This window comes from Lynx canadensis, chromosome A3, assembly GCF_007474595.2.
Source record: "Lynx canadensis isolate LIC74 chromosome A3, mLynCan4.pri.v2, whole genome shotgun sequence".
NCBI classification, from domain to species: Eukaryota; Metazoa; Chordata; class Mammalia; order Carnivora; family Felidae; genus Lynx; species Lynx canadensis.
The window spans coordinates 113,545,627-113,572,454 of NC_044305.1; the positions used below are offsets into that span (position 1 = coordinate 113,545,627).

The 26,828-nt window shown below is 40.1% G+C and overlaps 1 protein-coding gene, 2 non-coding genes and 1 pseudogene across 4 annotated transcripts in view; 3 read left to right on the top strand and 1 right to left on the bottom strand.

The window, feature by feature from the left end:
• TTC27 (tetratricopeptide repeat domain 27) overlaps nucleotides 1-26,828 on the bottom strand; it is a 185,983-nt gene extending 159,155 nt beyond the window's left edge. Inside the window, exons 1-6 of one of the 2 annotated variants that reach the window (XM_030311343.2) lie at nucleotides 26,539-26,828; nucleotides 24,938-25,115; nucleotides 24,406-24,535; nucleotides 18,232-18,372; nucleotides 12,109-12,211; nucleotides 296-460 (exon numbers count right to left, since the gene is read on the bottom strand). In XM_030311343.2, the coding sequence (XP_030167203.1) occupies nucleotides 296-460; nucleotides 12,109-12,211; nucleotides 18,232-18,372; nucleotides 24,406-24,535; nucleotides 24,938-25,115; nucleotides 26,539-26,638 (817 nt within the window). In that variant the 5' untranslated portion in view covers nucleotides 26,639-26,828. The remainder of the gene's footprint in view (nucleotides 1-295; nucleotides 461-12,108; nucleotides 12,212-18,231; nucleotides 18,373-24,405; nucleotides 24,536-24,937; nucleotides 25,116-26,538) is intronic. The other variant, XM_030311344.1, reaches the window with a different exon arrangement.
• Nucleotides 575-716, top strand: LOC115511374. Its single transcript, XR_003968035.1, has one exon.
• LOC115511358 lies at nucleotides 794-878 on the top strand. Its single transcript, XR_003968020.1, has one exon.
• On the top strand, nucleotides 3,597-3,964 carry LOC115510949 (annotated as a pseudogene).

Genomic DNA, 26,828 nt, shown 5'->3' on the forward strand with positions numbered 1-26,828 from the left:
GATCTCAGGGTCATGAAGTCCCACATCAGACTCTGCTCTGAACGTGCAGCCTCCTCAAGATTCTGTCTTTCTCTCTCTCCCTCACTCTGCCCCTCTCACACTCGCACTCTGTCTCTCTCTAAAATTAAAAGAGAAATAAATAATGAAATAAAATAAAATCTTTAAAATCTATTTTTATAAAGCAAAGAACAGAACATAAAAAATCAAATACAACCAAACAAGACAGCCAAACTGCCAATGTAATAGTTTCATCACGAAAATAAATTAATAACCCACAAAAAGGAACAAGTCTTACCTGTCAAATCAATTTGTAATTTGCTGATGTCTTTAGCAATGTGGAACTGATCCTTTGCTTTTGCATATTCATAATAATATAAGAATATATATGCACATTCCAGATGGAACTGAATAGCCAAATACAGACCAGAATCATCTACAAACAGATTTTCTTGTTTCGTCACTGAAAGACATGAGATGAAACATTAAAAACTATGATGAGTTGGCAGGCAGGGGCAGGTGGAATTGGGGAGGTTGGCATCTGAGGGAGTGTAGTAAGTGTCTTAGGGCAGGGACGCCCCAGAGTCCCCGATTTAGCCGCTCATGAGCTCGTGGTATTTTCCTTATATGATCAGGCTCCATTGCTGGTGATGCCACTAGCCTGGAGCCTGAAAAGATTATGAAAATGTGTCTGGCGAAGTGGGGCTGGGGACCGGGGGCCGGGAGAATAGGGGCAGCATGTAGGCTGGAGATGATGGAGCTTTAGGAAGGCCTCCGCCGCTGTAAGTGTGAGCCCTGGTCAATGATGACGTGACCACCGCACGATCTGAGTTCTAGGAACCAGGTGATGGAGTGTGTGCTGAGAGCTGACTGTGAGACTTGGGGCGGGGGGGGGGGGGGGGGGACTATGATGAAAATAACAATCTACGATTAAGTAAAATGAGTAAAATGTTGAGTCCACAGTATGCGAAGTATATATTTACATATTCCCTGCTCTTAAAGATGAGGAACGCGGATATAAAAATAGTTCACAGCTAGCATTCTCTCAGCACTCACATGTTGCAAGAACAAAACTAAGGACATTGCATACATCCATCCTTTATTCCACAGGATCCTAGGAAATACAATTTATAAACCTGCTCTAATTTTGGACTGCTTGTCTTACTCATGCTATAAAAGAATATGGCAATGCAAGGTGAAGATACAAAGTACCAAATGAATCTACACATAAACATCACAGAAAATCTAATGAAGAGCTCAGCTTACAGACTGTTTGCCTCATAATGAATGTAGAAATTCTCCCTTCAAAGGAGAAAGACACACATAGATACAGATGACTATATGAATACCAAATAGAGAATGAATATTGGCTTAGCAGTCAGATTAGGATTTATTTCTCTGAATACCGTAGCTGAATAGACGGGAGGATAATAACCTGATAACAAGGTGTCTGGAACAAAATGACTGTCAAAATTAATCATATATAATAAAGAGGCTAGTTGACACACACCAGAGTGCAGGGAGTGTCCACAGGTCACCTGAGCCATACCTCTACAGCACCCCTGACAAACTACCCCTCACAAAGGCTTCCAGTAGTGGGTTAGTCAGCATTCCACAAGAATTAATGCATAAATAATGTTAAAATAATATTAACACTGTACCTTAATTGTACTTCAATTAAAAAAAATAATTTTAGGGGCATCTGGCTGACTCAGTTAGTGGAGCAGGTGACTCTTGATGCCTGGGTTGTGAGTTCCAGCCCCACTTTGGGGGTAGAGATTACTTAATAAACTTAAAAAAAAAAGATTTTTAAAATATTTTAAAGAATTAATGCATAATAAATGAATAGAAAATACACTTCCAGTGTCCAAAGATAGAGAATCAGTTTTCTATTATTCAAGCTGAAAGGGAAGTGATACATACTGAATGCCATCTCAGCCTAGTACTAGATATATATTGTGTTATAATTCTCACAATGATGTCTTTGAGGCTGACACTATCCCCACTTAATTCATTAAAAAATTAAACTCAGGAGCACCCAGGTGGCTCAGTTGGTTGAGCATCCAACACTTGATTTTGGCTGAGGTCATGATCCCAGGGTCGAGGGATTAAGCCCCCTGTCGGGCTCCATGCCGAGCATGGAGCCTGCTTAACATTCTCTCTCTCCTTCTGTCCCTTCCCTGCGTATGTGCACGTGCAAGCTCTCTCTCTCTAATAAAAAAAAGAAAGAAACGAAAAGAAAACTGAACTCAGATAGCTTACTCACTCGTCACCTCAGTTGTTAAGTGGCAAAGCCAGAATGTGAATCCACACTTATTGGAAAAAACAGGGGTGAGGGGGAAGTTGGCAGAATGAATATAGAGGTGATGTTACACAACCCAACCTCCTTCATCACCTAGTTATCTGACAAACACTTACAGCTAAGAAACAGATATCCTTTATTTTACTCTGAACCGAAATTAAAATGAGTCTGAAGAGGTGTTTTTCTATATACTGCCAGTCCTTTTTAAAGAGATTCTCTGGACTCAGAGAGTAAGCAGAGATGAACATGTCTTACTTTAAAAGACAGGCATCCAAACATGAATTTCTCACAACGAAACTCCATCAGTAGATTTCTTCCGCACAAACCAAACTCAAGAAAAGCAGGAAATGATGATATTCAGTGCTCTTAGTGCTTTTTATTAAATTTTTTCCTTCTATCTGCCCACTATTCCTGAGTGTATAGCCATTTTTCTCAGAAATACAATAACCTTCTATCATCTTAGCACAGTTCACAAGTGACACAATTTTCCTTAGTTGTCAACAGTAAAGTAATTTTCCTTTAAGGTTCTGGATGCAATATATATCAAGGGATGTAAAACTTGGCCAAGCTTTTTAAAAACCTCTCAATAACCAAAGAAAGGCCATTTCTGCATGTAAGTAGACTTATGACATTGTGATAGACCATGTAAGTCTAGGGAAGGCTGTCAAATTTAAACTGTCCCAATAACACATAATTAAGTCACATAAATGCTCAAAGCTGATTGTCTGTATCTATCTTCCCTCCTACCTACCTATCTACCTACCTACCTGTGTGTATTCAGGTGGATATTAGAGTAATTGGCTTTCATTTTCTACTTCTTCTGTAGCTCATATATTCAGGGGTCAAAGACTGTTGAATAAAAATAGGAAGACAAGCCATGGTTTTTTGTTTTTTGGGTGGTTTTTTTTTTTTTTTTAAAGAATTAGTTTAATCTTTAAATTCTAACAGCATGACCAATTACTTTCCCAATAAAAACACCTTTAAAAAGCTAGATTTAGGGGCACCTGGGTGGCTCAGTCGGTTAAGGGTCCGACTTCGGCTCAGGTCATGATCTCACGGTTCATGAGTTCGAGCGCCGCGTCAGGTTCTATGCTGACAGCTCAGAGACGAGCCTGCTTCGGATTCTGTGTCTCCCTCTCTCTCTCTCTGCCCCTCCCTTGCTCATGCTCTGTCTCTCTCTGTCTCAAAAATAAATAAAACATTAAAAAAAATTTTTTTTTAAAGATAGATTTAAAGTCTGGACTTAAAATAATAGACAGTGCAGGCCAGGGAGGGCCGCAGTCATATAACAGAACTCATGGCTACAGGGCCAGAGCCAAGTGAACCCACCACGGGAAAGCCCTTTAAGATCCTAGGAATTTTAGATGCTGAAAACATTCCCTGGGCGTGGGATTCAATACTATATGAATGGCTCTTTAGGATCTGTTGTGGCTGGCCTTGAACATCTTTTGTTAACTAGTAGATTTAGGAGATAATGTGATATTGGTGTAGGAGGATTTATCTCAGTGGCTTTAGGATGCTGGTTCCATTGTAGGTATAACTATACAAGCTAAAAACCCAGGAAACAATTGCCAGAGAGAAAATTAAAAATAAGATTTTATATGAAAGTACCCACCTTGCTCCTGACCTGAAAGAAAACAAACCAATGGCAACAGCAGCAACTGAGCCAAGTCTCAAGCACAGAAAACCCAAATATAGCACATTGGAGTCAGTGTAAACAAAGCTAAGTCAGCTATGTTAAACACTGTATGTACCATAGGCTTTCAATCAAGTAAATAAAGTGTAAAAATAAATAAACAAAAATAAATAAATAAACTAAAATAGATGTTTGATACCACTATGCTGAGAAGAAAGTAAGGAATCCTCAAAGAACAAAAACTGAATGAAAACTGAACCTCAGGAATTACGCAAGCACCAAAGCCATATTCTGCCCTGAAGCTATCTACCAAACCTTAGGGACCTTAGAATTCCATTTTTATGGCTGCAAGGAACACCAAAGACAGAAGATGAGGCCTAGACCCACCCAAAGTAGCCAATCCATCAGGAGAGTCCATTCAAAGCTGAGACCCAAATTACTGTATCTTCACTGAGAGGTTAAAAAAAGAGGTTAAGTCTGCCATGCAGAAGAGGTCAGCAAGAAAAGTGGCACTGGGAGAAGGGGGAAAACAATTATCCTAAGAATCCATAACCGTAAGCCAGCCTTTACACATTTGTGACATCATGTCTAAACAGGAAAGCGCTAGCCAACGCCAACTCATTTCCTCTAAAAAAAATCCTTTTCTCCCTATCTCCATACTTCGCAAGCTTATTTCCTACTGCTGCTCCTCCGGTGTTCCATCCTTCTCCTGCCTCTCTCCCTTCCTCAACAATTTCCCTCTCTTCTATCCTATGACTTTTAATAAACATCTACTGAATTATTATACATGCTTCGAATTACACCAGATCCTATAGCAAGGTTTAAGCCCTGATCTTCGCTAACAAGATATGGGGAAAAGAAGAGCTAGGAAGAGAAGACACATAACAATTACTGTGAAGTGAAATTGTATGGTACTGATCATAAATACCAAAGGGGGCATATCCCTAAGACTAGGATAGTTGAACAAACCTTTTCAGAAGGGCAGGCCTTGAAAGATGGGTAGAAATTTGGCTGCAATTCACTTCTAGACCATAAGGCTCACAAAAGAGGGGCCCACGTGAGTCTGGTTCACTGCTCTATGTACCCCCTATCATAGGTGGCCCTCAATAACTGTCTTAGGAGTACGCAAATATTTAAAAACCTTTTGACAGCAACCATCAAGATGGAATCCAATGTTCTAAGGACCAGTTCCTGCCTACCTGTTCAACCTCATCACCTGCCACACAACCCACCCTCACACTCTGCTCCAGCCATTCCAAACTACCCAAATTCCCAAACCCACAGAGATGTTTCAAGTCTCTGTACTTCTCTTAATACATGTTATATACCTTTTCCAGCTTCATCTAATAAATTCTTAATTCTTCAAGAGTCAGTTCAAGCATGAGGCTCTTTGTGAAGCCTTCTCTGATCTCTCAGGTTTAGATTAACCACATCCCTTCCTATCCCCTTTATGCCCTTTTTTCTACTTGTAATTTTTGCCCTTGCCCCACTGAGTTCTTCAATATCCCTAGCACCTGGCACGGTGACTGAAACACAGCAAGCATTCTAAAAACAATTTGTATTAAATATCAAATTAAGTAGCAAATATAAAGTCAAAGGTAAAACTGGGAACAATTAAAGACTTTCCTAATGCAAAAAAGGGACATGATGTAAATGGTATTTAGAAAAACCAATCCAGTACTAACATAGAGGGAGAGGGAACAAAGGCCAAGAATGAGTCTGCAAGTCAGGGACAACCCTTCAGACGTGAAATGACAGTGACAGTAGCCTTAAGTAACTGGGGGCTGGTCATAAAGAAAGAAGGACAGACCTACCCTGTCATTTCTGTTGCTCAACAGCAGTCCTGTCCAAAACATTCTCTGACAATATAAATATTCTCTAGTTGCACTGTCCAAAATGGCAGCCATTAGCTACACATGGCTTCTGAGCACTGCCAATGTGGCTAGTGAACCTGAAGAACTGAATTTTTTATGTCTTTTCTTTTACTTATTTAAATTTAAATAGTCACAGATAGCTAGTGGCTACTATATTAGCACAGCTCTGGCTAGCAGTTATAAGTGACAAAATCACAGATGTTTTTAATTAATAAAAGGAAGCACATTGCGGCAATTACAGATCCTAACAATGGAATGCATTCTCTCTCAAAGTAATTTCAGAAAGTTCCCAAGGGAAGAGGAAGTAACTCTTTTGGATACCATCTTGCAATGAATTCCAGCATTAGGATGAGTGGAGAGCTAGCCTAAGAAGAATCACATTATTTTATACCTGGAAAGGCTTCAAAGATCAGTTTACATGGAAAGAATCCTTAGTTCGGAAGTCAGATGAGCTGTCGAAGTGACAGAGGAGAAACTAAAAGCCAGATCTTAAAACATCATATTCTGTTAATTGTCTTGACTGTGGTAATTTCACAGGTGTATACATGTGTAAAATATCATCGCACACTTCAAAATATGAGTAAATACTGTAGGTTAATTATTCTTCAAAAAAGCTATTAAAAAAAAAAAAAAGGAAAGAACACTACGTGCACCACTCTACCATCCTCTGTAAACTCTTCAGTTCTATCTCATAAGAGTGGTTGTGAGGAATAAACTAGTTCATATACTTAAAGACTTAGTGCAGGGCTTAGTACAGAGCTAGCACTGTAGAAATGCGAACTGCATTATCCTTATCAGATACTAGAATTCTGCCCTACTGACCAGTTGCAGAAATATAATGGAAAGAAGAGTGGGAGGGATTTGGAGTTACAAACTCTACATCATAGGTCTGGCTCTTGGGCAATTTGAGTCACAAGTCTTTGTAAAATGAGTTAGTTAGCTGAACAAAATAATCTCTAAAGGGCCTTTCGAAACTAAAGATTTCAGACATGGCCTTGGATAAGAGTGGTAGGAATGGATGTACATGGGACCCTTAAGGAAGAACTGGTAAGATTTAAGAACTGGCTAGATGCACAGTATCATGGAAAACAATGAGTCAATTATGAACACACAGTTTCAAGCTTTGGATGACTCAAGGTTTAAGTAAAGAGAGGAACATGTCAACTCAGTAGATGTATGTTATTTTAATAAACCTGTAGGTTCTCCATGGAAATGAATATTCATGACCTTCTGGATACAAATGTCAACCAGTACATTTAAAATGTGTGCTAAAACCAAAATCTCTTCTTATAAGATTATTTTAAGGCTATTTTAAAATGAAATTCCTACAGATAGTTACAATATGTTTAGTATATTTAATAACACTCATTGCAAAGTATGAATTTTTTTTTTTAAATCAACGTACTCATCAGTCACCAAGAGATTAATCTTTTGATCAGCTCTTTTGATGAGGAAACAACTTAACCCGAGAGCTACAGAGTGGCCTATAGATGTTATAGCAGAACTCCCAGACAAAGCATTTCAAACTTTTCTCTTACACACTAACTTCTTCATAAGCTCAATTTCGAAGAGCTAAACTACAATATTACATCTCATGCACTATATCAAATGCATTTTCGGTATACGCTCCCACAATAAATGGTTGTGTGTGCATCTAAGCCATCTTTTAGAGAATCATGGGTTTCATTGGTGTGACATCAAAAAGAGTGCCTAGATCACACTGAAGAGCATACTTTGCAAGACTCTAACTTAATTCATTTCATACATGTGATCAGTCCAGCAAAGTTCTGCTGACAGTGTGATGGGCTCTATTCCACTACACTGTACTGATGTCACATTCCTGGACAAAAATATAACGACCACAGTTGTTCATGAAATCCTCACTTATGTTTCATAGACTGAAAAAAATCCTGCCAACTTTTTGATGATCCTTCAAGGGCAACATTTCAAATACAATATCCTTCTCTGGACACTGAGTAATATTTCAGTTGTAACTGACTGCTTGGTCAACATTTGGGTCAAATCCCAGAACAAAACATTTTTTTAAATAAAATTGTTTATGAAATGTTGCAGTTGAAGACTATGTGCAGACCTACTTAAACATAGCCAAAATGGACGAATTTATGACTAGATAAAATGAAAAATGTCGTTGATTAGCCTAGAATGGCAACATAAAAAATGCTTAGTTGTAAGGCAAAGTAAATGATATGCTGAAATATATTGCAGAAAAGAATCAAGACCACTTGGGGAATGAGTCACTTACAAGTCATATTTTCCAGATCTTAGTTAACCCTTTCTGTTTGGAAACTTAATTTTACCCCATAGAATAGAATTCTCTCTAAAACACATCATATGGTCCTTCCTTTTTAAAATGGCACATAAGGCAGGGGGTGGAGGGTGCCTGGGTGGCTCAGTCGGTTGAGCATCCAACTCTTGATTTCAGCTCAGGTCATGACCCCAGGGTCTTGGGATCAAGCCCTGCCTCAGGCTCTGCACCTAGCATGGAGCTCTGCCTCAGGCTCTGCACCTAGCATGGAGCCTGCTTAAGATTCTCTCTCTCTCCCTCTGTCCCTCTTCCCCACTGTGCACTCACTCTCTCTTTCTCTCTCTCTAAATTAAAAAAAAATAATAAAATAAAATGGCACTTAAGGAATGTTACTTTTTCTTTTCTTAATAATTAATAATTATGAACATTAGTCACTGTGCTGTGAAAAAAAACGTAGCCATAAATGCAAGTTTATATAATATAGGAATAAGGGAAGAAATGTGACTTTCGCTATAACAACTGCATCAAATTCGATTTCCCATAAAAAGCAAAAACAACTCCTAGTGACATCTTTTTTGTTCACTTTTTGTTAACCAGTTTTCCATAAAAGTATAATGAAGCACAGGAAACCGTATAATATCCTAAGTAGTGTAACGTAATTACCTTTCTACAAAATTAAACAGTGGGCTGAATCCTGATGCCATCTTACTTCAAATGCTCTCACTATCCTCTGGAAAAGGCAACTTTTCTCCCCATAACTATCGATGATGTTAAAGTCATCTTTGCCTTTCAAAACTTTACCCAATTTCATAAATTAGAAGCTCACCCCCCTCTTCCTCCTTTGCACTATGTTCATTTATGGAGTATACCTCACGTCATGTCAAAAATATGCAATGGCATGAATGGGGGAGACTCAGTCTACACAGATTTCATTTTACTGAATACAGAGGAAAACATGTCTGCTAAATGGGGCGTCAGGTATTCATTTTCTCCAAGGTTCAGTCTGTATTCATTTTGAAGAGAACTCCACCCTTAGGCAATGCTATTAGGGGAGATTAAAAGTCCATATGGCATCTGGGTAGGATCAATTTTTCCCCTAACTGCTGTAATATTCCTTTTTTTTTTTTTTTTTAAGTAGGCTCCACACCCATCATGGAGCCCAAGGTGGGACTTGAACTCAAGACCTTGAGATCCAGGCTTGAACTGAGTTCAAGAGTCAGATGTTTAACCGACTGAGCCACCCAGGCGCACCTGTAATATTCTACTTTTTGAAAAACTCTTGTACAGAAGTTAAGTCAGATAAAAGTTGCTACTGAAATGGAGAACAGATGGAGTTCTAAAAGTGCATGTAGAAAGGCCTCAATAAACCTTAACTGTTCTTATTCAACAAATATGTACTAATTATTTACTATTTTCCGGGCACTATGCTAAGTAGAAAGAAGCTTAAAAACAAACAAAACAAACAAACAAACAAACAAAAACAGCTCTCAAGGAGCTCCAGTCTAGAGAATCTATAGTCTTAGTGAAAATAAAGATGGTTCAGTAGGCTAAATCTGCTCATAAAAATCTTTTATAATCCAAAAGCATTAAACCAAAACTATTGGTCAGAAAAAGCAAGAGTCTGTTTTTCAGTTCTGTTACTTAAGAAATACCATGGTATAGGGGTGCCTGGGTAGCTCAATCAGTTGAGCATCTGACTTTGGCTCAGGTCATGATCTCATGGTTCATGAATTCCAGCCCCATGTCAGTCCCACTGCTGTCAGCACAGAGCTGGCTTGGGAGCCTCTGACCCCTTCTCTCTCTGCCCCTCTCCTGCTCACACTCTCTCTCTCAAAAATAAACGTTACAAAAAAAAAAAGAAAGAAAGAAAAGAATTACCATTGTACAGAAAAGTAAACTCCTTACATGTAATAAAACAACTAATCTATCATATGTCAGGTTTAAATCCCATAGCAGAATATATATATATATATATATATATGTATATATATATATACACAAAATTTGATTTAACATGCCCTTGCTTGTTTCATAGCCTTGCATTACCTAAAGTCCTGAAAGAATATAAATGGTCTAAGTCTCAGTTGGCATACACAATATAAATGAATCAATTATCATACTGACTGAATATTTTCCTTACTTTCTCCCTTTGAATAATGTACAGATGTTCATTTTATTTTTTTTTTAAAGAGAAAAACACTTTTTTTTTTTTTAATTTTTTTTTTTCAACGTTTATTTATTTTTTTTGGAACAGAGAGAGACAGAGCATGAACGGGGGAGGGGCAGAGAGAGAGGGAGACACAGAATCGGAAACAGGCTCCAGGCTCTGAGCCATCAGCCCAGAGCCCGACGCGGGGCTCGAACTCACGGACCGCGAGATCGTGACCTGGCTGAAGTCGGACGCTTAACCGACTGTGCCACCCAGGCGCCCCCAGATGTTCATTTTATCTAAGATTAGCATATGCTTATGTATTTCTATCCTAAAATAACAACAACAAAATTGAGACATTAATTTCAACTAAATTACCTAGCTTAGTAGTTATTTACTGCTGCACAAACTAACATTCTCTCCACTGTATTCTGGCCTAGCTTGTTACTACATAGAGGTACCCTTGAAGGAAACAGACTCCAGGAAGGTGTGGGAGCTTCTTGTAATGACATATGCACACATGTTAAGAGTCGTTTTATGCCTTCATGAGTGTGCTACTCCACCAAGTACAGATCACTGCTTCTCCACCCAGAGTGACGAAAACCACCGCCTCCCCCCCACGGCCCTCCTTATCCAAGGGGGACAGGTCCCAGGGCCCCAGTGGATGTGAGAAACCACAGTAGAGCCAAGCCCTTTTCTCTCCCTCAAAATATCTTACTGTACTGTGCTCACCCTCCTTTGTGGTGATGTGAGATGATAAAATGCTGGTGTGATGAGAGGAAGTAAGGTGCCTGATGCAGGCATCGTGATGTAGCATTAGGCTTCTTCTAACCTTCTGACAATTGGTCAGAAGGAGGATTATCTACTTCCAGGCCGCAGATGACTGCAAGTAACCGAAACCATTGAGATGGAGACCATGGAGAAGGGAGAGTACTGTTCACACATATGCACATGTGCACATACTCACGCCATACATACTCTTGTTATGGTGAAAGGACCATGGGCTTTGGAATCAGACACACCTAAGGTCAAACCCCTTCTCTGTAACTCCGAAGTCTGTAACCAAGTCCAAGTTCATCTGTGTTCAAGTGTTCCTTCACTACAAGAGAATCTGTTTTTGTTTTGATTTGTTTGGCAACTTTTGCTAAGAAGAATCATTCCAAAAGCCCAGGGAAACCAAGTATCAAGGTACCCAAGATTTTTCTCTTTTCAAAATGCTTCCCTAGGAAACCTGCAAGGTATGTGTAGCAAAGGCAGTGGGAGGCACTGACAGAGGTGTGTGGTTTCTACTTTCATTTATATTTTAGGTACTTTTGTACATGCATATTACGTATTATAATAAAAAATAATACAAAATGTAAAAATGTCTCTCCACCTATTGCCATCCTTAGGAAAATGTATTTTCTACCAAATGTGGAAAAAAAAAAAGGCTTTCTTCACGTACTCAATAGGACAGAGGATAAATAATTTTCTATTTTGCATGTCATTTGGCACAATTTACTCCAACTCATTAATGAAGGAATTTTTTTTAAACAAAGAAAGTTTGCATTAGTTTCCAAAGAGGCTTCTCAGATTAAAACACAGACAAAATATTAAAATACTTGTAAGCCACTTGTGATAAAATCATGGCAACCTACATAAAACAAATCACTTTCTAAATAGGTAATATAAATTACAATGATGACCTCTTTTTAAATTCAAAGGTGAAAAGAAATTGTATAATCTGACACCCTAATAATTTGTGATATTCCACATCCAGAAGTAAAGGGGAGAAAAAGAAACCACCTCAACCAAGAAGTTACTATTACCTGTAAAAAACTAAACTGAAAAGGAGTATCTCAGCCAAGAACTTCATGCCCGCATCAAACAAAATCTGCTACATACCTTCCCCAATACAGTCTCCGGCAAGAGCAAAGAGCTGCGGTGAGCGCTCCTCCAGCAACTGCTGGTGAATACTCACACACCTCAAAGTCCACCATGGCAAGCTCTGGGGAAAAAAAGAACCATGTAAACTGACAGTAAAGGCCCCTCTGGAAAACAATTTTTCCACTAACTGAAATTAGTGTTTAGAATTTTTTTTAACACTTGCGAAATTAAACTTACTCTTCGACAAACTTATCCGCCCACTGCTCTGTCTTTGACGATGATACTCACATCAGCTTCTCCCTCTATCGCAAGAACCCCTCTGCTCCATTCTCTCAGAGCCTGTATTTTAAATCAGCTGGGCTTCCTGATGCCGTTTAGAACTTACGACCTCGTCCTTTAAAACGTCTGCTGCTGTCAGCACCCTTCTCCTCCATGGCACCCCCTCAGCGCCATAAACCAGGCAGCAACTCGCCCAGGAGAACTCCAGCAAGAACCTCCCAGAGGCAGGGAGTGCGGTGGGCATAGGGGGGCGGTGATGTTTTCTCTGCTCTGAACTTCTAGCATATTATTTGTACTACCTCCTTTGCAAACTCAGTCCACTGATTCACGCAGGTCATCCCTAGCTTTCAGTGTCGCTCACCGTCTACCCAATAAGGTAAGAAATCACGTCCTGCCCATCTCTAGGTCCTCCTCAGAGCAATATATTTTGCACAAACTACACTGCAAAGAATACCCTGGATTCAAATATTCCCCAAAACTAAGAAAATCCCTTCCACACCCGGCGAGACCCTTCCATGAAGCCTTCTCCCACGAGTGTGGCACATATTAGTCTCTCCCTTCTCTGAACTTCTACACTGTTCCTAGAAGTTAGCACTGCATCAGGTGCTTGTTATTCAAGAGTATAACTCTACCTGGTCCAAACATTCTTGAGGATAGAGACTGAATTTCATACAGTGTCTTGACTGTGGCTGAGAACACAGTAGGTTTTTCTCTATTGTCTGATGCTGTTCTCACTTGATCACTATTTCAAAAAAACTTGATCCTTGGGGCGCCTGGGTGACTCAGTTGTTTGGGCATCTGACTCCTGGCTTAGGCTCAGGTCAAGATCTCATGGTTTGTGAGTTTGAACCCCGGATCAGGCTCTGCACTGACAGAACAGAGCCTGCCTGGAATTCTGTCTCTCGCTCTCTCTCTGCCCCTCCCCCCGCCTCATGCTGTCTTCTCTAAAATAAACATTAAAAAAATAATAAATATAAAAATAACTTGCTCCTTATTAAAAAAGAAAAAAACAGAAAGAAAACAACAAACATCAAAAAGCCAATACAGGAGCGCCTGGGTGGCGCAGTCGGTTAAGCGTCCGACTTCAGCCAGGTCACGATCTCGCGGTCCGGGAGTTCAAGCCCCGCGTCAGGCTCTGGGCTGATGGCTCAGAGCCTGGAGCCTGTTTCCGATTCTGTGTCTCCCTCTCTCTCTGCCCCTCCCCCGTTCATGCTCTGTCTCTCTCTGTCCCAAAAATAAATAAAAAGCGTTGGAAAAAAAAAAAAAAAGCCAATACAAAAGTATGTACAGTGAAGAGTGAAAGTCTCTCTTCAGCTGACTCAGTGCCATTCTTCTCCCCTGGAAAAATCCATGACAAAGGCTTATAACCTTCTGGATCTTCCACTATGCGTATATGAGTGTATGTGTACATGTGTGAAGAGTGTATGGGTGAGTTTGCATGTTAGAAGTACTAAATATTTTTGATAGGTTCACTAAAATATTAAGTATGACCATGCATTGAATCATCTAAATATTATAACTATGCTATTTTGAATATACTGCATGAAAGTATAAGAAATCAATTTTTCCTTTTTTTTTTTTTAAAGCAGTATCTACTGGGGCACCTGGGTGGCTCAGTCAGTTAAGCGTCCGACTTCAGCTCAGGTCACGATCTCGCGGTTTGTGAGTTCGAGCCCCGCGTCGGGCTCTGGGCTGATGACTCAGAGCCTGGAGCCTGCTTCCGATTCTGTGTCTCCCTCTCTCTCTGCCCCTCCCCCGTTCATGCTCTGTCTCTCTCTGTCTCAAAAATAAATAAACGTTAAAAAAATAATAATAAATTAAAAAAAATAAATAAATAAAGCAGTATCTACTGGGACACCTGGGTGGCTCAGTCGGTTAAGCATCCTATTCTTGATGTTGGCCCAGGCCATGATCTCACAGTTTGTGGGATCGAGCCCTGCATGGGTTTGGGTTCTGCACTGACAAAGCATGGAGCCTGCTTAGGATTCTCTCTCCCTCTCTCTGCCCCTCCCCAGCTCACATTCTCTCTCTCTCTCTCTCTCTCTCAAAATAAATAAACATTTTAAAAAATAAATAAAAGCAACATCTACTAATAGAAGACCATGCTTAACTATCAAAAGCATCTTTTTTTTTAACTTGAACTTAATGTCTTCATTTGATTAAGGGGTAAACTGCCTGGTTCCCTCCTACACTGCTCCACAGCACATTGCTCCAACAATGGTGCGGTCACAAATGAATTTTGATTCTGTAACAAAATCCTTCTTAATTACTGATGCTGTTTCCTTAGTCCTTGTGAGGAAAGGTAGAACTATCTAATAGAGAGAAGTTTCACATCATGTTTCATTTACTTCCCGGAGGTGTTGCCTCATTTTCCTTCTTTTCTATCACTAAGGCTAACGACAGGCTACATTTCGATTATCTATCCCTGAACTGCCATCAGCAATAAGTGACTCAGGTTTGGCAGCCCACCCTTCCTTTTCTAGACATGGGAATTCAGACAGAGCGAGTCAAAGAAACTGTCCTTTTAAGAAAACCTACGACATCAGGGGCTCAGTCAGTTGGGCATCCGACTTTGGCTCAGGTCATGATCTTGCAGTCTGTGAGTTCGAACCCCACGTCAGGCTCTGCACTGACAGCTTGGAGCCTGGAGCCTGCTTCAGATTCTGTCTCCATCTCTCTCTGCCCCTCCCCTGCTCTCACTGGGTCTCTCTCTCAAAAATAAAATAAAAACATAAAAAAATAAATTTAAGAAAACCTACATCATCAGATGCTGAACCTTTAAAAATCAGATCTAAAAAAAAAAAAAAAAAAAAAAATTTAAAAAAAAAAAAAAAAGGGGCGCCTGGGTGGCGCAGTCGGTTGAGCGTCCGACTTCAGCCAGGTCACGATCTCGCGGTCCGGGAGTTCGAGCCCCGCGTCGGGCTCTGGGCTGATGGCTCAGAGCCTGGAGCCTGTTTCCGATTCTGTGTCTCCCTCTCTCTCTGCCCCTCCCCCGTTCATGCTCTGTCTCTCTCTGTCCCAAAAATAAATAAACGTTGAAAAAGAAAAAAAAAAAAAATTTAAAAAAAATCAGATCTATAAGTTAACTCTTAACCCCAAATCTTTATCTGGGCTGAGAGGGAGTGTGAAAAAAATAAAGAAAGCATAGCCTATTTTTCTACTAGAAAATAAAAGTGCCCTTATCTGTTTGCCAAGAATTGCTTAATAGAAAATCTGAGGCATTAATAAAAAAAGACATTTGAAGCCTCACTCTAGTTTCTAGATCCTGTCTCCTGATTTTAGCACTTATGACAGAATGTTCTGATTAGGAAGTCACACTAGTCAATAACCTCCTAAAAGGCAGGAAGCATAAGTGTACTCAAAAGGCACCCAATAAATCTTTGCCAGCTTGGCCCATTTTTAAAATAATTATAAATAAGGGAAACTGATATTCCAGAGAAATTTACTAGCATAACGTCACACAGCTGTTATGCAGCTGAGCCAGACAAACTCTGGTCTGATTTCGAAGCCAAGACTCTTTTTACTCAACATTTACATATTACTAATACTAGTCTATATACTTCACAGATTAGGGGGTTTGGGGAAAATCACCTTCTTTTATAGTTCCACAAAAATATCATTATAAACAACTTGATATATTCTTCATGAGTACGTCTATTCAAAGCTAACTTAAAAAGGTTAAAATTAACTTGGTTAAGTATGGGACACTTCTTTACTATTTTATCTTCATTTATCAAAGAAGTCATTTTTATATCATCATTTAGAAAATGACATATTACAGGGGCGCCTGGGTGGCTCAGTCGGTTAAGCATCTGACTTCAGCTCAGGTCATGATCTCGCGGTCCGTGAGTTCGAGCCCCAAGTCAGGCTCTGTGCTGACAGCTCAGAGCCTGGAGCCTGTTTCAGATTCTGTGTCTCCCTCTCTCTCTGACCCTCCCCCATTCATGCTGTCTCTCCCTGTCTCAAAAATAAATAAACGTTAAAAATATATATATATAAAAAAAAAAAAGAAAATGACATATTATAGACCCAAAGAAGAAAGAACTTTCCTGTTTTCACTGAAAGGAAAGATTTCAGCACAGAGTGATCTCTGCATGGTGATAGGTAACAAGACAACAGGATTGTAAGCCCAAGTCAAAAGTTGTTTAGAACCTGCCAAGAAATTCAGGTAACTTGTCTCTCCAACCCCACAAAGTATGACATTTACAACCAGCCGTTCAAATATTTACTTGTTCTCCTAACTTGATAGTACATATATCTTTTTTTAAAAGATGCTTAACTACTGGCTGATGAACGTTTTCCACCACAAAATTTAAAACTGTCTCACTCATTTACTACTCTAGTCTCACTACAAAGAAAATGTCATCTGGCAGCCCCATGCCTCAGTGACACTTTCTTTAGAGCCAAATACTAGTCATTCTAGAAAAGAGCATTTCACTCAGATCAACTCTAGAAAAAAATTTTTATTCAAGCTAACATGACTAAACAATCAAAGATAAGGCCTTATATCTACTGTGACATCTGAAGCCCATCCAGTAAAACCCCTTCCAGTACAAGCGATTCCAATTCCTCTGGCTGTCATGACAGTCACTGAAAGAGGCAAAAACTTGCCTTCCTGCCCCTACTCGGGTATGAAATACTTAGGAAAATAAGCCCTTACATAGTACAGCCCGAGTCTACATTTTGCCCACCGAAATACTGTTTTTCTTAAAAATCTTCAGCCAAAACTTGGAAATTGGGAGATTTCACATACAATTTAGATTTATCATTTCTGGGTCTACATCCTCAAGTTGCCACAATTAGAACAGGAGTCAGCAAACTACAGTCCGCAGGCCAAATCCACCCCACTCCTATTTTTGTACAGCCTAAGAACTAAGTACAGTTTTTACATTTTTAAAACACTGGAAAAAAACAAAAACCAAAAGAATATTTTGCAACATGTGAAAAGTATATAAAATGTCAACTTCAGTGTCCATAAATAAAGCTTTATTGGTACACAGACACACACCATTCGTTTACAAACTGTCCACAGCTGCTTTCACAGCACAGTGCAGCCTGAGGAGCTACAAGGCACACTGTACAGGTGGTGACCTCCACTAACCCTCAAAAGACACGCTTGTATCTCTCTTGGAGCTCTGTCACTCCTACCGCATAGTAGCTTTCTGTGAGTAGAGCAGGTCTTCTCACTAATTTATATGTGACCTAAAGAAACAATGTAACAGACATTCAACAAATGCTCTACTAAATCCAACCCAAATGATGAACCAAGGTAGGATGTGGGCCAGGAAACAGTAATTAAGATCGACTGCAAGATCGACTAAAATCCTGCCTCCTGCTCACTATCCCTACAGGAATTCATGAAAGACCATGAAGGATGTTTTCAAACCTTTAAGATTCAGAGAATCAACATTTACATACACTCACACATACACAACATACGTCTATACAATCCTTTTAAAGGGGCTCAATATAATCTCACTTTATATTAGATGAATCTCATAAAAGGAGAAAGTTTTTGCTTATTTTCATTAGATTTTAATTTTTAACATTTTTTTAAGTTTATTTATTCCTTTTTGAGAGACAGCACAAGTGGCAGGGGAGAGGGAGGCAGAGAGAGAGGAAGACACAGAATGAAGCAGGCTCCAGGCTCTGAGCTGTCAGCACAGAGCCCGACACGGGGCTTAAACTCATGAACTGTGAGATCATGACCTGAGTCAAAGTTAGATGTTCAACTGACTAAGCCAACCAGGCATCTCTATTTTCATTAGATTTTAAAGTGATATACCTAAAGAAGACTTAGAAAACACACCAAAACACTGTCATCCCGGGGTATGAACCACCTACCGTCTTTTCTCCCCTTACCTGAATGGCTGTCAGTTTATGTCTTACATTCACTAGAATAACTCGTGCTAGTAAGAGTAGTATGGGCTTTGAGGTCAGGCTGTAGACTGATTCCCCGTCTAGAATAAGCAGATTCAGAACAACTGCATCCAGTCCTTTGACCTGAAAGAAAAAAAAAAAAAAAAGTAAGCCAAGATGATGTAATTTAACAAAATATTAATCTTTATAGATCTTACAATAACACATATTTTCCAGTTAATTCAACTTTGAAACAAAGGCATTAATCTATTACACAGCAATTGGCACTGGACAGAATCATAACATTATAAAGGTCCCTGGAGACCTATAAACCCAGGCTGCCCTAACAGATGGCCACCTACATGCCTATACTTTAGAGGAACAGGGAAGTCAAGAAAATGCTAGTATTGAAGAGGTTTCACGACTTTATAGATTTACTTACAACAAAATAAAAAGCATCCCTATGTTAAAGTATTTACATTAAACACATTTCACATATGCTTCATTAGCTGGCAAACGTCATCACAAAGCAGGTCTGCTCCAAAATTCCTAAGCCAAACAGCCAGTTAGATCTTACATACCAAATGCTGAGTGGGCCTAAAACTATGGCCCAGTGGGAACAGAAGGCTGCAAAAAAAGACATGCATTTGGAAAACCCAATCTTTAGCTAAACAGAGACTTTCTACAATGGACAAATCACCTGCGTTTTCTAAAATGTGCACTGTATAGTTTTGACGACTGCCACAAGACAGACAGCAGGAATGCTTACCCATTAGAAACATGGCTCCAAGTTCACAGACACAGGACAGTGTCCTTTTTCTGCCTCTTGTTAGTTTGTGGATATAGGTAAATTTTTGAACTGAAACATCATTAACTACAAAATGAAATCATAGAACCCACACCTTATAGGGTACGTGTAAGGATTAAATTAAATAATCCAAATAATGCCAGTGCCTGGGTAAATACATTGTTGAAGCATTCAATACCGAAAAGAAAGAAAAAGCTGTGGGTTCACCCGCTGTCCTCCCTTCATCGTCAAGAAGTGTAATAGAGGAATAAAGAAAGAGCACCACCAAACTGCAAACAAAGCTTACCACTACCCACACTAAGGCCAGAGGAATTTTCTTTAAACCTCAATAATTAAGAAACTATTTTGAAGTTACTACAACTACCTCAATTTTAGAAGGAAACAGACACAAATGTTAAGTGCAGTCAAAAATCACACAGACGTCAGTGTCTGAACAGAGATTCCAGCCTGTCTTCCAACTCCCAAATCAGTGTTCTTCCTAGCACCCCATGTTGCCTTCCCCACGGACCGCTTCCTGCCCCTCGGCAAGGTTCAGGGCTATGCTAAGCATTAGGAAGAATACAAGAACCGGGCCAGGATCACTTCCAGCCTTCCGACTAGGACCACTACCTTATGGTGGCATGGCTACTAAGATACAGACACTGGAAAAGGACCAGGTGTGGGGGAGACCCTCACCATGAGTTCAGTCTGAGACACGTGAGCACAAGGCATCTTGCAAGACCCCCATGCAGAGGTGCCGAATATACCAGCAGATATACTCACTTAAGAACTTGGGAGAAGAACTTGCCTAATGTGCCGAGACTAGATATGCAGCCTCACTGAGTTCTCTGTCACACAAAGATGTCAAAATAAGGATATAACCACCCTTATTTCCCAAAGTCCAGACCAAACTGGTACACTACAAAAAGATATGACATGCCTTTAAGAAAAAGAATCTGTGGGGCACCTGGGTGCTTCAATCAGTTAAGCATCCGACTTCAGCTCAGGTCATAATCTCACGGTTCGTGAGTTCGAGGCCCCCATCAGGCTCTGTGCTGATGGCTCAGACCCCACTTCACACCCTCTGTCTCCCCATCTCTCTGACCCTCTCCCGCGCTCCCCCACTCTCACCCACTCACACTCAAGAATATATAAATATTAAAAAAAGAAAAGAAAAATAATCCATGTTCTAATCACTTTGAAATGAGAAACATAACTAACCATTCTAGCACACGTTTAGATCATTCTCTTGCAAATGAAATCCCTAAACAGAAGCAGCAAACAAGTAATTTACTAGGGTAACAAATAAAAAATTATACAAAGAGATAGAGACAGCCCATGATATACCACCGGGGTATCATTACCTCTGATACTCAAAGCAGGGGTTGGTTACTAAACCTCCTACTCTTCAATTCAAAACTCTCGGGAGATGGTAATAACAAGACAAATAACAAATAAATGAGTGAATGTATAAATAAATACATTTCTCTTCCCAGTGCTACCTTGCATAATCATGAAAAAATGAAATGCTTTTCTATCTTCTGCTTAAATAAATCAGCCTCTGCCTACACCCGAGATATAACACTGATATTGCAACTGAGTTCCAAATGTGTTTCCAGAGGTTTTGGGAAATTGTCCATTTTTAAAGAGGATTGTTTAGGGGCACTTAGGTGACTCAGTCGGTTAAGTATCCGACCTCAGCTCAGGTCATGATCTCACGGTTTGTGAGTTCGAGCCCACATCAAGCTCTCCGCTGTCAGCACAGCTCACGTACTGCTCAGACATGGACCTTTAGTGCTATTCCTCTGAGACCGGTTAGCATCAGAAACCAGAAAACAGTGTTAAAAATGACAAGGCCACACCACTATAAGGTAGTTGATCCTGGCCCTGTCCTTGCAGCCTTGCTAATGATTAGCATAGCCCTGAACCTTGCTGAGGGGCAGGAAGAGATCTGTGGGCAAGGAAAATGAATTTAGCTTTGGTCACTATACTCTATGACAATAAAATATATTCACAAATATTTGTGCTTCACAAGAGCCAAGAATCATGAATTACCACAGGGAAATGACTGTACTCATGTGTTTAAAAACTTCAACTACCCCTACCTTCCAAATTCTTGGATTGCTGGAGAAGAGTATAAATTGAGTATTCCTTTTGTCTTTTTTTTTTTTTTAAGTTTACTTATTTATTTTGAGAGAGAGTCAGTGCAGGAGGTGGAGAGAGAGAGAGAGAGAGAGAGAGAGAGAGAGAGAGAAAGAATCTCAAGCAGGTCCCACACTGTCAGCACAGAGCTGGACACGGGGCTTGAACTCACGAACCATGAGATCATGACCTGAGCCAAGACCAAGAGTCAGACGTTCAACAGACTGAGCTACCTCGGGGCCCCTTGAGTATTCCTCTAAAAATAACCTGACACAAACAAAGAAATAAACAAAAACAATCTGACATTACCAAGAAGAACTGAACATGTGTATACTCTAGGGCATAGCGATTCCACATACGGAAATATACACCACAGAGGAGCTTCCCAACTCCCTGCTGGGATGGGTATACAAGTGTGTTAAAAGACCATCCCCTCAGCCCTCAGGGTACCCAACTAAAGCCCAAGGGCCTCCTCCATTTAGCACACTGCATCAAACAAACGCTATCATTTTTTCAGTATGCTGTGCTTCGAAATTCTTGCAAATGATTACCAGAAGATATGTTCCTAATAGCACTGTATGTAATATATTGGGGGGAAAAAAAAGGAAACATAACATATGGCCAAGAGTAGAACAGACATATAAATTCTGGTCTAGTCATGCAACTGGAATACTATACAACAGTAAAAGTGAATAATGATGTAATTTCAAAAATATATCACTGAGACTAAACAAGTCACAGAAGATGTACAGTGTATGTCATTTATTTATAAAAGTTCAAAAATTGGAAAAATTAAACAGTATGTTTCCTGGAGTTACACAGGTGCTAAAACTATGAAGAAAAGCAATGGAATGATTAACACAAAATTTATGAGCCTGGTTCATGGGAGAGGGGGGCCAGAGCTGCCATCAGGAAGCACACAGGGGACCTTCTGAGGCAGTATTTCCCAACCTTTTCCAAGGCACAGCATCCGCAGAAGATGCTATTATTAGTGGCACCCAGCAGGAACTAGCAAATGCTGCTAACCGGAGGAGACCAGTTCACAGGCTCCCCCAACCCAGCCCAGGCCCCACACGGACACTGCAATGACACAGGGCTCGACATCTGGGGAACAGCAGTCAGGAAGCTCTGTTCTTCAATGCTGCTAATGTTTCTCAGGCTGGGTGGTGGGAACCAAGGGCTTTTATTATTTAAACTGTATACACTTTATACGCTTTTTTGAATGTATGAGGTAGTTCTAATAAAAAAAAAAAAAAAAAACCTAAAATCAAAGTCTCAAGGTTTCCTACAGTCTGGCCTGAATCCCATGAAGTCTGACCTTTTACTGCTACTCTAGCAAGCTCAGAGCAGGCCGTTCCCACAAACACTATGCTCTTCTCCCCTCTGACTTTCTGCTCACATGACTGCACCCAGACTGCATTTCTTCCTCTTCTCCACCTGTCCATTTCCTCATCACCCTTCAGGTTCAACTCACACTCCACCCCCAACTAAAATGTCTGACACATCCACTTTCAATACTGGTTAATTTGGTTAATTTCAATATTCTTACAGTCCAAATCTCTCATGTAACCTACTTTTCACTTCCTTGAATTGTTACCTGACTTTACAGGTGCTTCTACACCAGTAGAGAGCAGAAAGAGGACTGGATTTGGACCCAGAAAATGTGGCTTCCAATTGCCCAGCTATAAGACCCCTGTCAAGTTTCCTTCACCACCGGGAGCCTCTGTCTTCTCACCTTTAGAATACCTCAAACTGATGGAACACATGTCAATTAAGCCCCACTCGCCCCACAGAGCCATGCTCAACACACTTATGACTTTGGTGAGTTTTTAACGCCAAAGGACTGAAGAGGCAGAAACCGTTTCATACACAGTAAGAGAGGGAGTGAGATGTTCCGCATAATAGCAAAGTTCTAGAAAAGTGAAGCAGATCTCTTTAAGTCACATAAGCTTTGGGATTTTAGTTTAATTACTTTGGATGAAAACCTCTGTAAAGTGCAGATTAAGTTCCCTTCTTAGAAGGGCGTCTGGGTGACTCAGTTGGTAGAGCATCTGGCTCTTGATCTCAGGGTCGTGAGCTCAAGCCCCACCTCGAGCATGGAGCCTGCTTTAAAAAAAAAATTCCCTTCTTAGACATGAGATACAGATGATCCTTTAACCTTTCAGTAATGATTTAGGGCCAGGATTATGAATTTCAATTACTCTACTGTAACCTAATATAGTGACTCACTACACTGACAGTACAGTGCTAATTACTGTAGCTATCAGATTGTGGCTGCTTTGGTACTTCTCTTTCCACACCACCATTAGATTATTTTTTTTTAATATATTTTATTTATTGTTTTAAGTAAGCTCTATGCCCAACACGGGGCTCAAACTCATGACCCCAAGATCAAGAGTCGCACACTCCACCAACTGAGCCAGCCAGGCGCCCCTCTACCATCAGATTATTAACACTTATCTCTAATAATTTCATTCCCCTTTCATTTGCTACTTCTAATTTTGAGAAGCTTGCTAACAGAAAACAGGTCACTTTTGCTGCAAAAGTTTCGGATGCTAAGGAGCCCTTTTTCTAGGCTTAGTGATTGATAGCTATGTCTAGATCTCTGCGGTGACTGGATAAGTCACTGTCACCACACTTCTCTTATAGAGTATGTCATACTCACCAAGCTCCATGCATATGCGCTGAAAAACTGTTGCAGAATTCGAACTGTATGTTCTACTGATAACATACTAATGTCAATCAGTAATACTGTCTTTATATATGGATAATAATTGTTATCACCATGGAGCACTTCTGTGCCAGGCACTTTAAAGAAGTATTTGTAATATAAAGGAAACCACCCATGGGATCCATTCTTAAGCACAGCAGCACAACTTACCTGCAATAAAATTAAACAGATTTCCAGTTTTGCTGCTTTGCCAGAAAAGATCTTTACGTAACTGTGGTAATATCCGCAACTGGGTGACTGGTGCAGGTGCCTGGACTTTAGTAAAAAGGGCAACTAAGAGAGCTCCATAAATTGGGAGAGTTCCATGAGGAGTCTATGACTGACAATGGAACTTCTGGAAGTAGTTGAAAATCTGACCAATGAACAAGCATTCTTACTAGGCTTTGTACAAGCTATACAGTCATGTTTTGTTTTTTTTTTTCCTACCTGCCATTAACTCCAGGTTATAAAGACTAGTTCCTAAAGAAAAAAATAGTAACACAATAATAACCATATATGACATTTCCAAAAAGCATACCTCACTGAACTGCTGGAACAAAAAGGATGGCAAAAAATCCTGAGGTTGTAAATCAACAAGAGGCCCCGTCCAGTTACTCTGAACAAAAAGTTGCAAACTGCTTACGCCAATTAGGAATATCAGCCGTTGTCTGCATAGAAGAATAAAGAAACAAATATGAACCACTGTGTAACCACAACTAATTCCATTTCAGTTTTGTTAGGAAAAATGTAAAATATTAACCAACAGTTATTGAGATTATCCAAGTATTACAAAACAAAATTTCTGAAACCTGAACAATTTATGTCTCAACGTCCAATATTACAACAGTGAGCCACATAAGGCTCTTTTAAACTTAAATTAATTACAATTAAATGAAATGTAAAATTCTGTCTGTCAGTTGCACTCCCTATTTCAAGTGCTCAAAAAGCACATGTGACTATTGGGCTGTCATACTGGACAGCACAGGTTTTCCAATGACAACTAAAACCAATGTCTTTCTAGTAAATGTATTCAGTCTGTTTCTCTATGAAAATTTCAAATAAAATTCTACCTTTCAGCTGCGTCCAAATCTGTTGAGTAATCCAGGAATGTTACTATCTGCTTCTCAAGGTAGCTGTCAATCTTTTCTTCAGTCATTGTGGTTGAGTTAAAAATATTTTGAGTCAACGAATTTAAGAATATGGCCTCAAAGTTCCCTTCTAACAGCAACTGTAAGAAAGATCCACTCGCTGCAATATAAAAAATTAGTCCAATAATCCAAAAGAACCATTTTTTTCAAACTGTAAATGATAACACCATTAGGTAAATCTACCATTTTAGTATGCAAAATTTTTTAAATGTATATCCTTAGAATGCCTACTGTACATTAATCACAAAGCACTGAGCAAATTCCCATCATTCTACAAACATCACCTCTTCTACAATTAGCAGCTCATCCATACAACGAGCAGCAAGGTAGAAGCTAGACCCAGGAATAATATTCCTCATTAGTAAGTACAGTAAAACCTTGGTTTGCAAGCATAATTCATTCCGGAAACACGCTTGTAATCCAAGCACTTGTATATCAAAGCAAATTTCAAGAACCATTGGCTCAGTTGTGATCATGAGACATTCAGTGACACAAGACATCGTTCATTTATCAAGTCAAACTTTATTAGAAATGTTTGCTCATCTTGAGGAACACTCACAGAACTAGTTACTTGCAATCCAAGGTTTTACTGTATTGTCACCCTTCCGTTGGGAATTCAAAAAGATTCCTAGTGACAAGAGAAAAGTTTCCATAAACAGGGGTCTAAGGCCTTTCATAACCGGGCTCCTCCTACCCACACTATACTCCCTGAGGCACAGCTGGTTCACTCATTTTTCCCCTAATACCCCATGAATATCCCTGTGATTTTTCCTGCTGGGTTCTTCTCCACTTGTCTCATTCTTTAATCAAAATTCAGCTCAAATCTGACTTCTTCCCTGAAAATTTTCCAGATGACCAGACTTCAAAAACTACCTCTCTGCTGAAGCACCTATTGCTTGTATGTGTACACAATAGGTGTGTGTACACACACACACACACACACACCCCGCTTATATACTGTCCTAAATTGTTACTTCTCTTCTGGATCCAGCCTTAATCCCACAACCAGATGCGCCTATATCCTACATTTATCACTAGTAAATATGCCTTTTAACCCTACCTCTCCTGTAAATGTGTACTGTTCACAAGAATTACATCTTTGCTGCCTCGTTTTAGCTTTTCTGTTTCTCAGCGGTGGGACCTTGAATAAATTATTTAAACAATGTCTTTAAATGTCTTCAGCTGCAAAGTGGTATTAAATGTAGTATCTACCTTACATGTCTATTACAAGGATTAAATGACTGTATAAAAGTTAAGGACTTAGAAAAGACGCTGACATCGCCAACGGTGTCATCACTGAACCGAGGCGGTGAGAAGCTTGGGGTAAAGACAAGCACAGAGCCCAAGGACCCCACCCGCTACATCAAGGATTCAACAATCCAAAGCTTTAAGGAATCAGCTAGATTTGGGCAGAAAAACAAAACAAACACGGAAGAATGAAAACCCAGCCGCCGCCACTCTTTCTCCTCACAGTCCACACGCTGGCCTACGTTCCTGGGAGGTTCGCCTTTCGCCTTTCTCACCTGATTCGGTTACTCCCTCCTGCTTCCACTGCTGCCGCTCAGCCTCAGTGGGGAAGCCCCTCAAAACTGCCAGCTCCGGTATCCACATCTCCCTGGACATCGCTGCAGCCCAAACAGGTTCCTACGAGGGTCACACAGGAGTCAACTAAAGAAGGTGAAAGGAAGAGGGCCCAAAGACGCTGAAATCTCGTGGTGACAGTGCCTGTGAATACACCCACAGCCTTAGAACTCCATGTGCAGACACAGGAACACGGACGCGGCCATGACAGCAGCGCGGGACACCCTGGGAA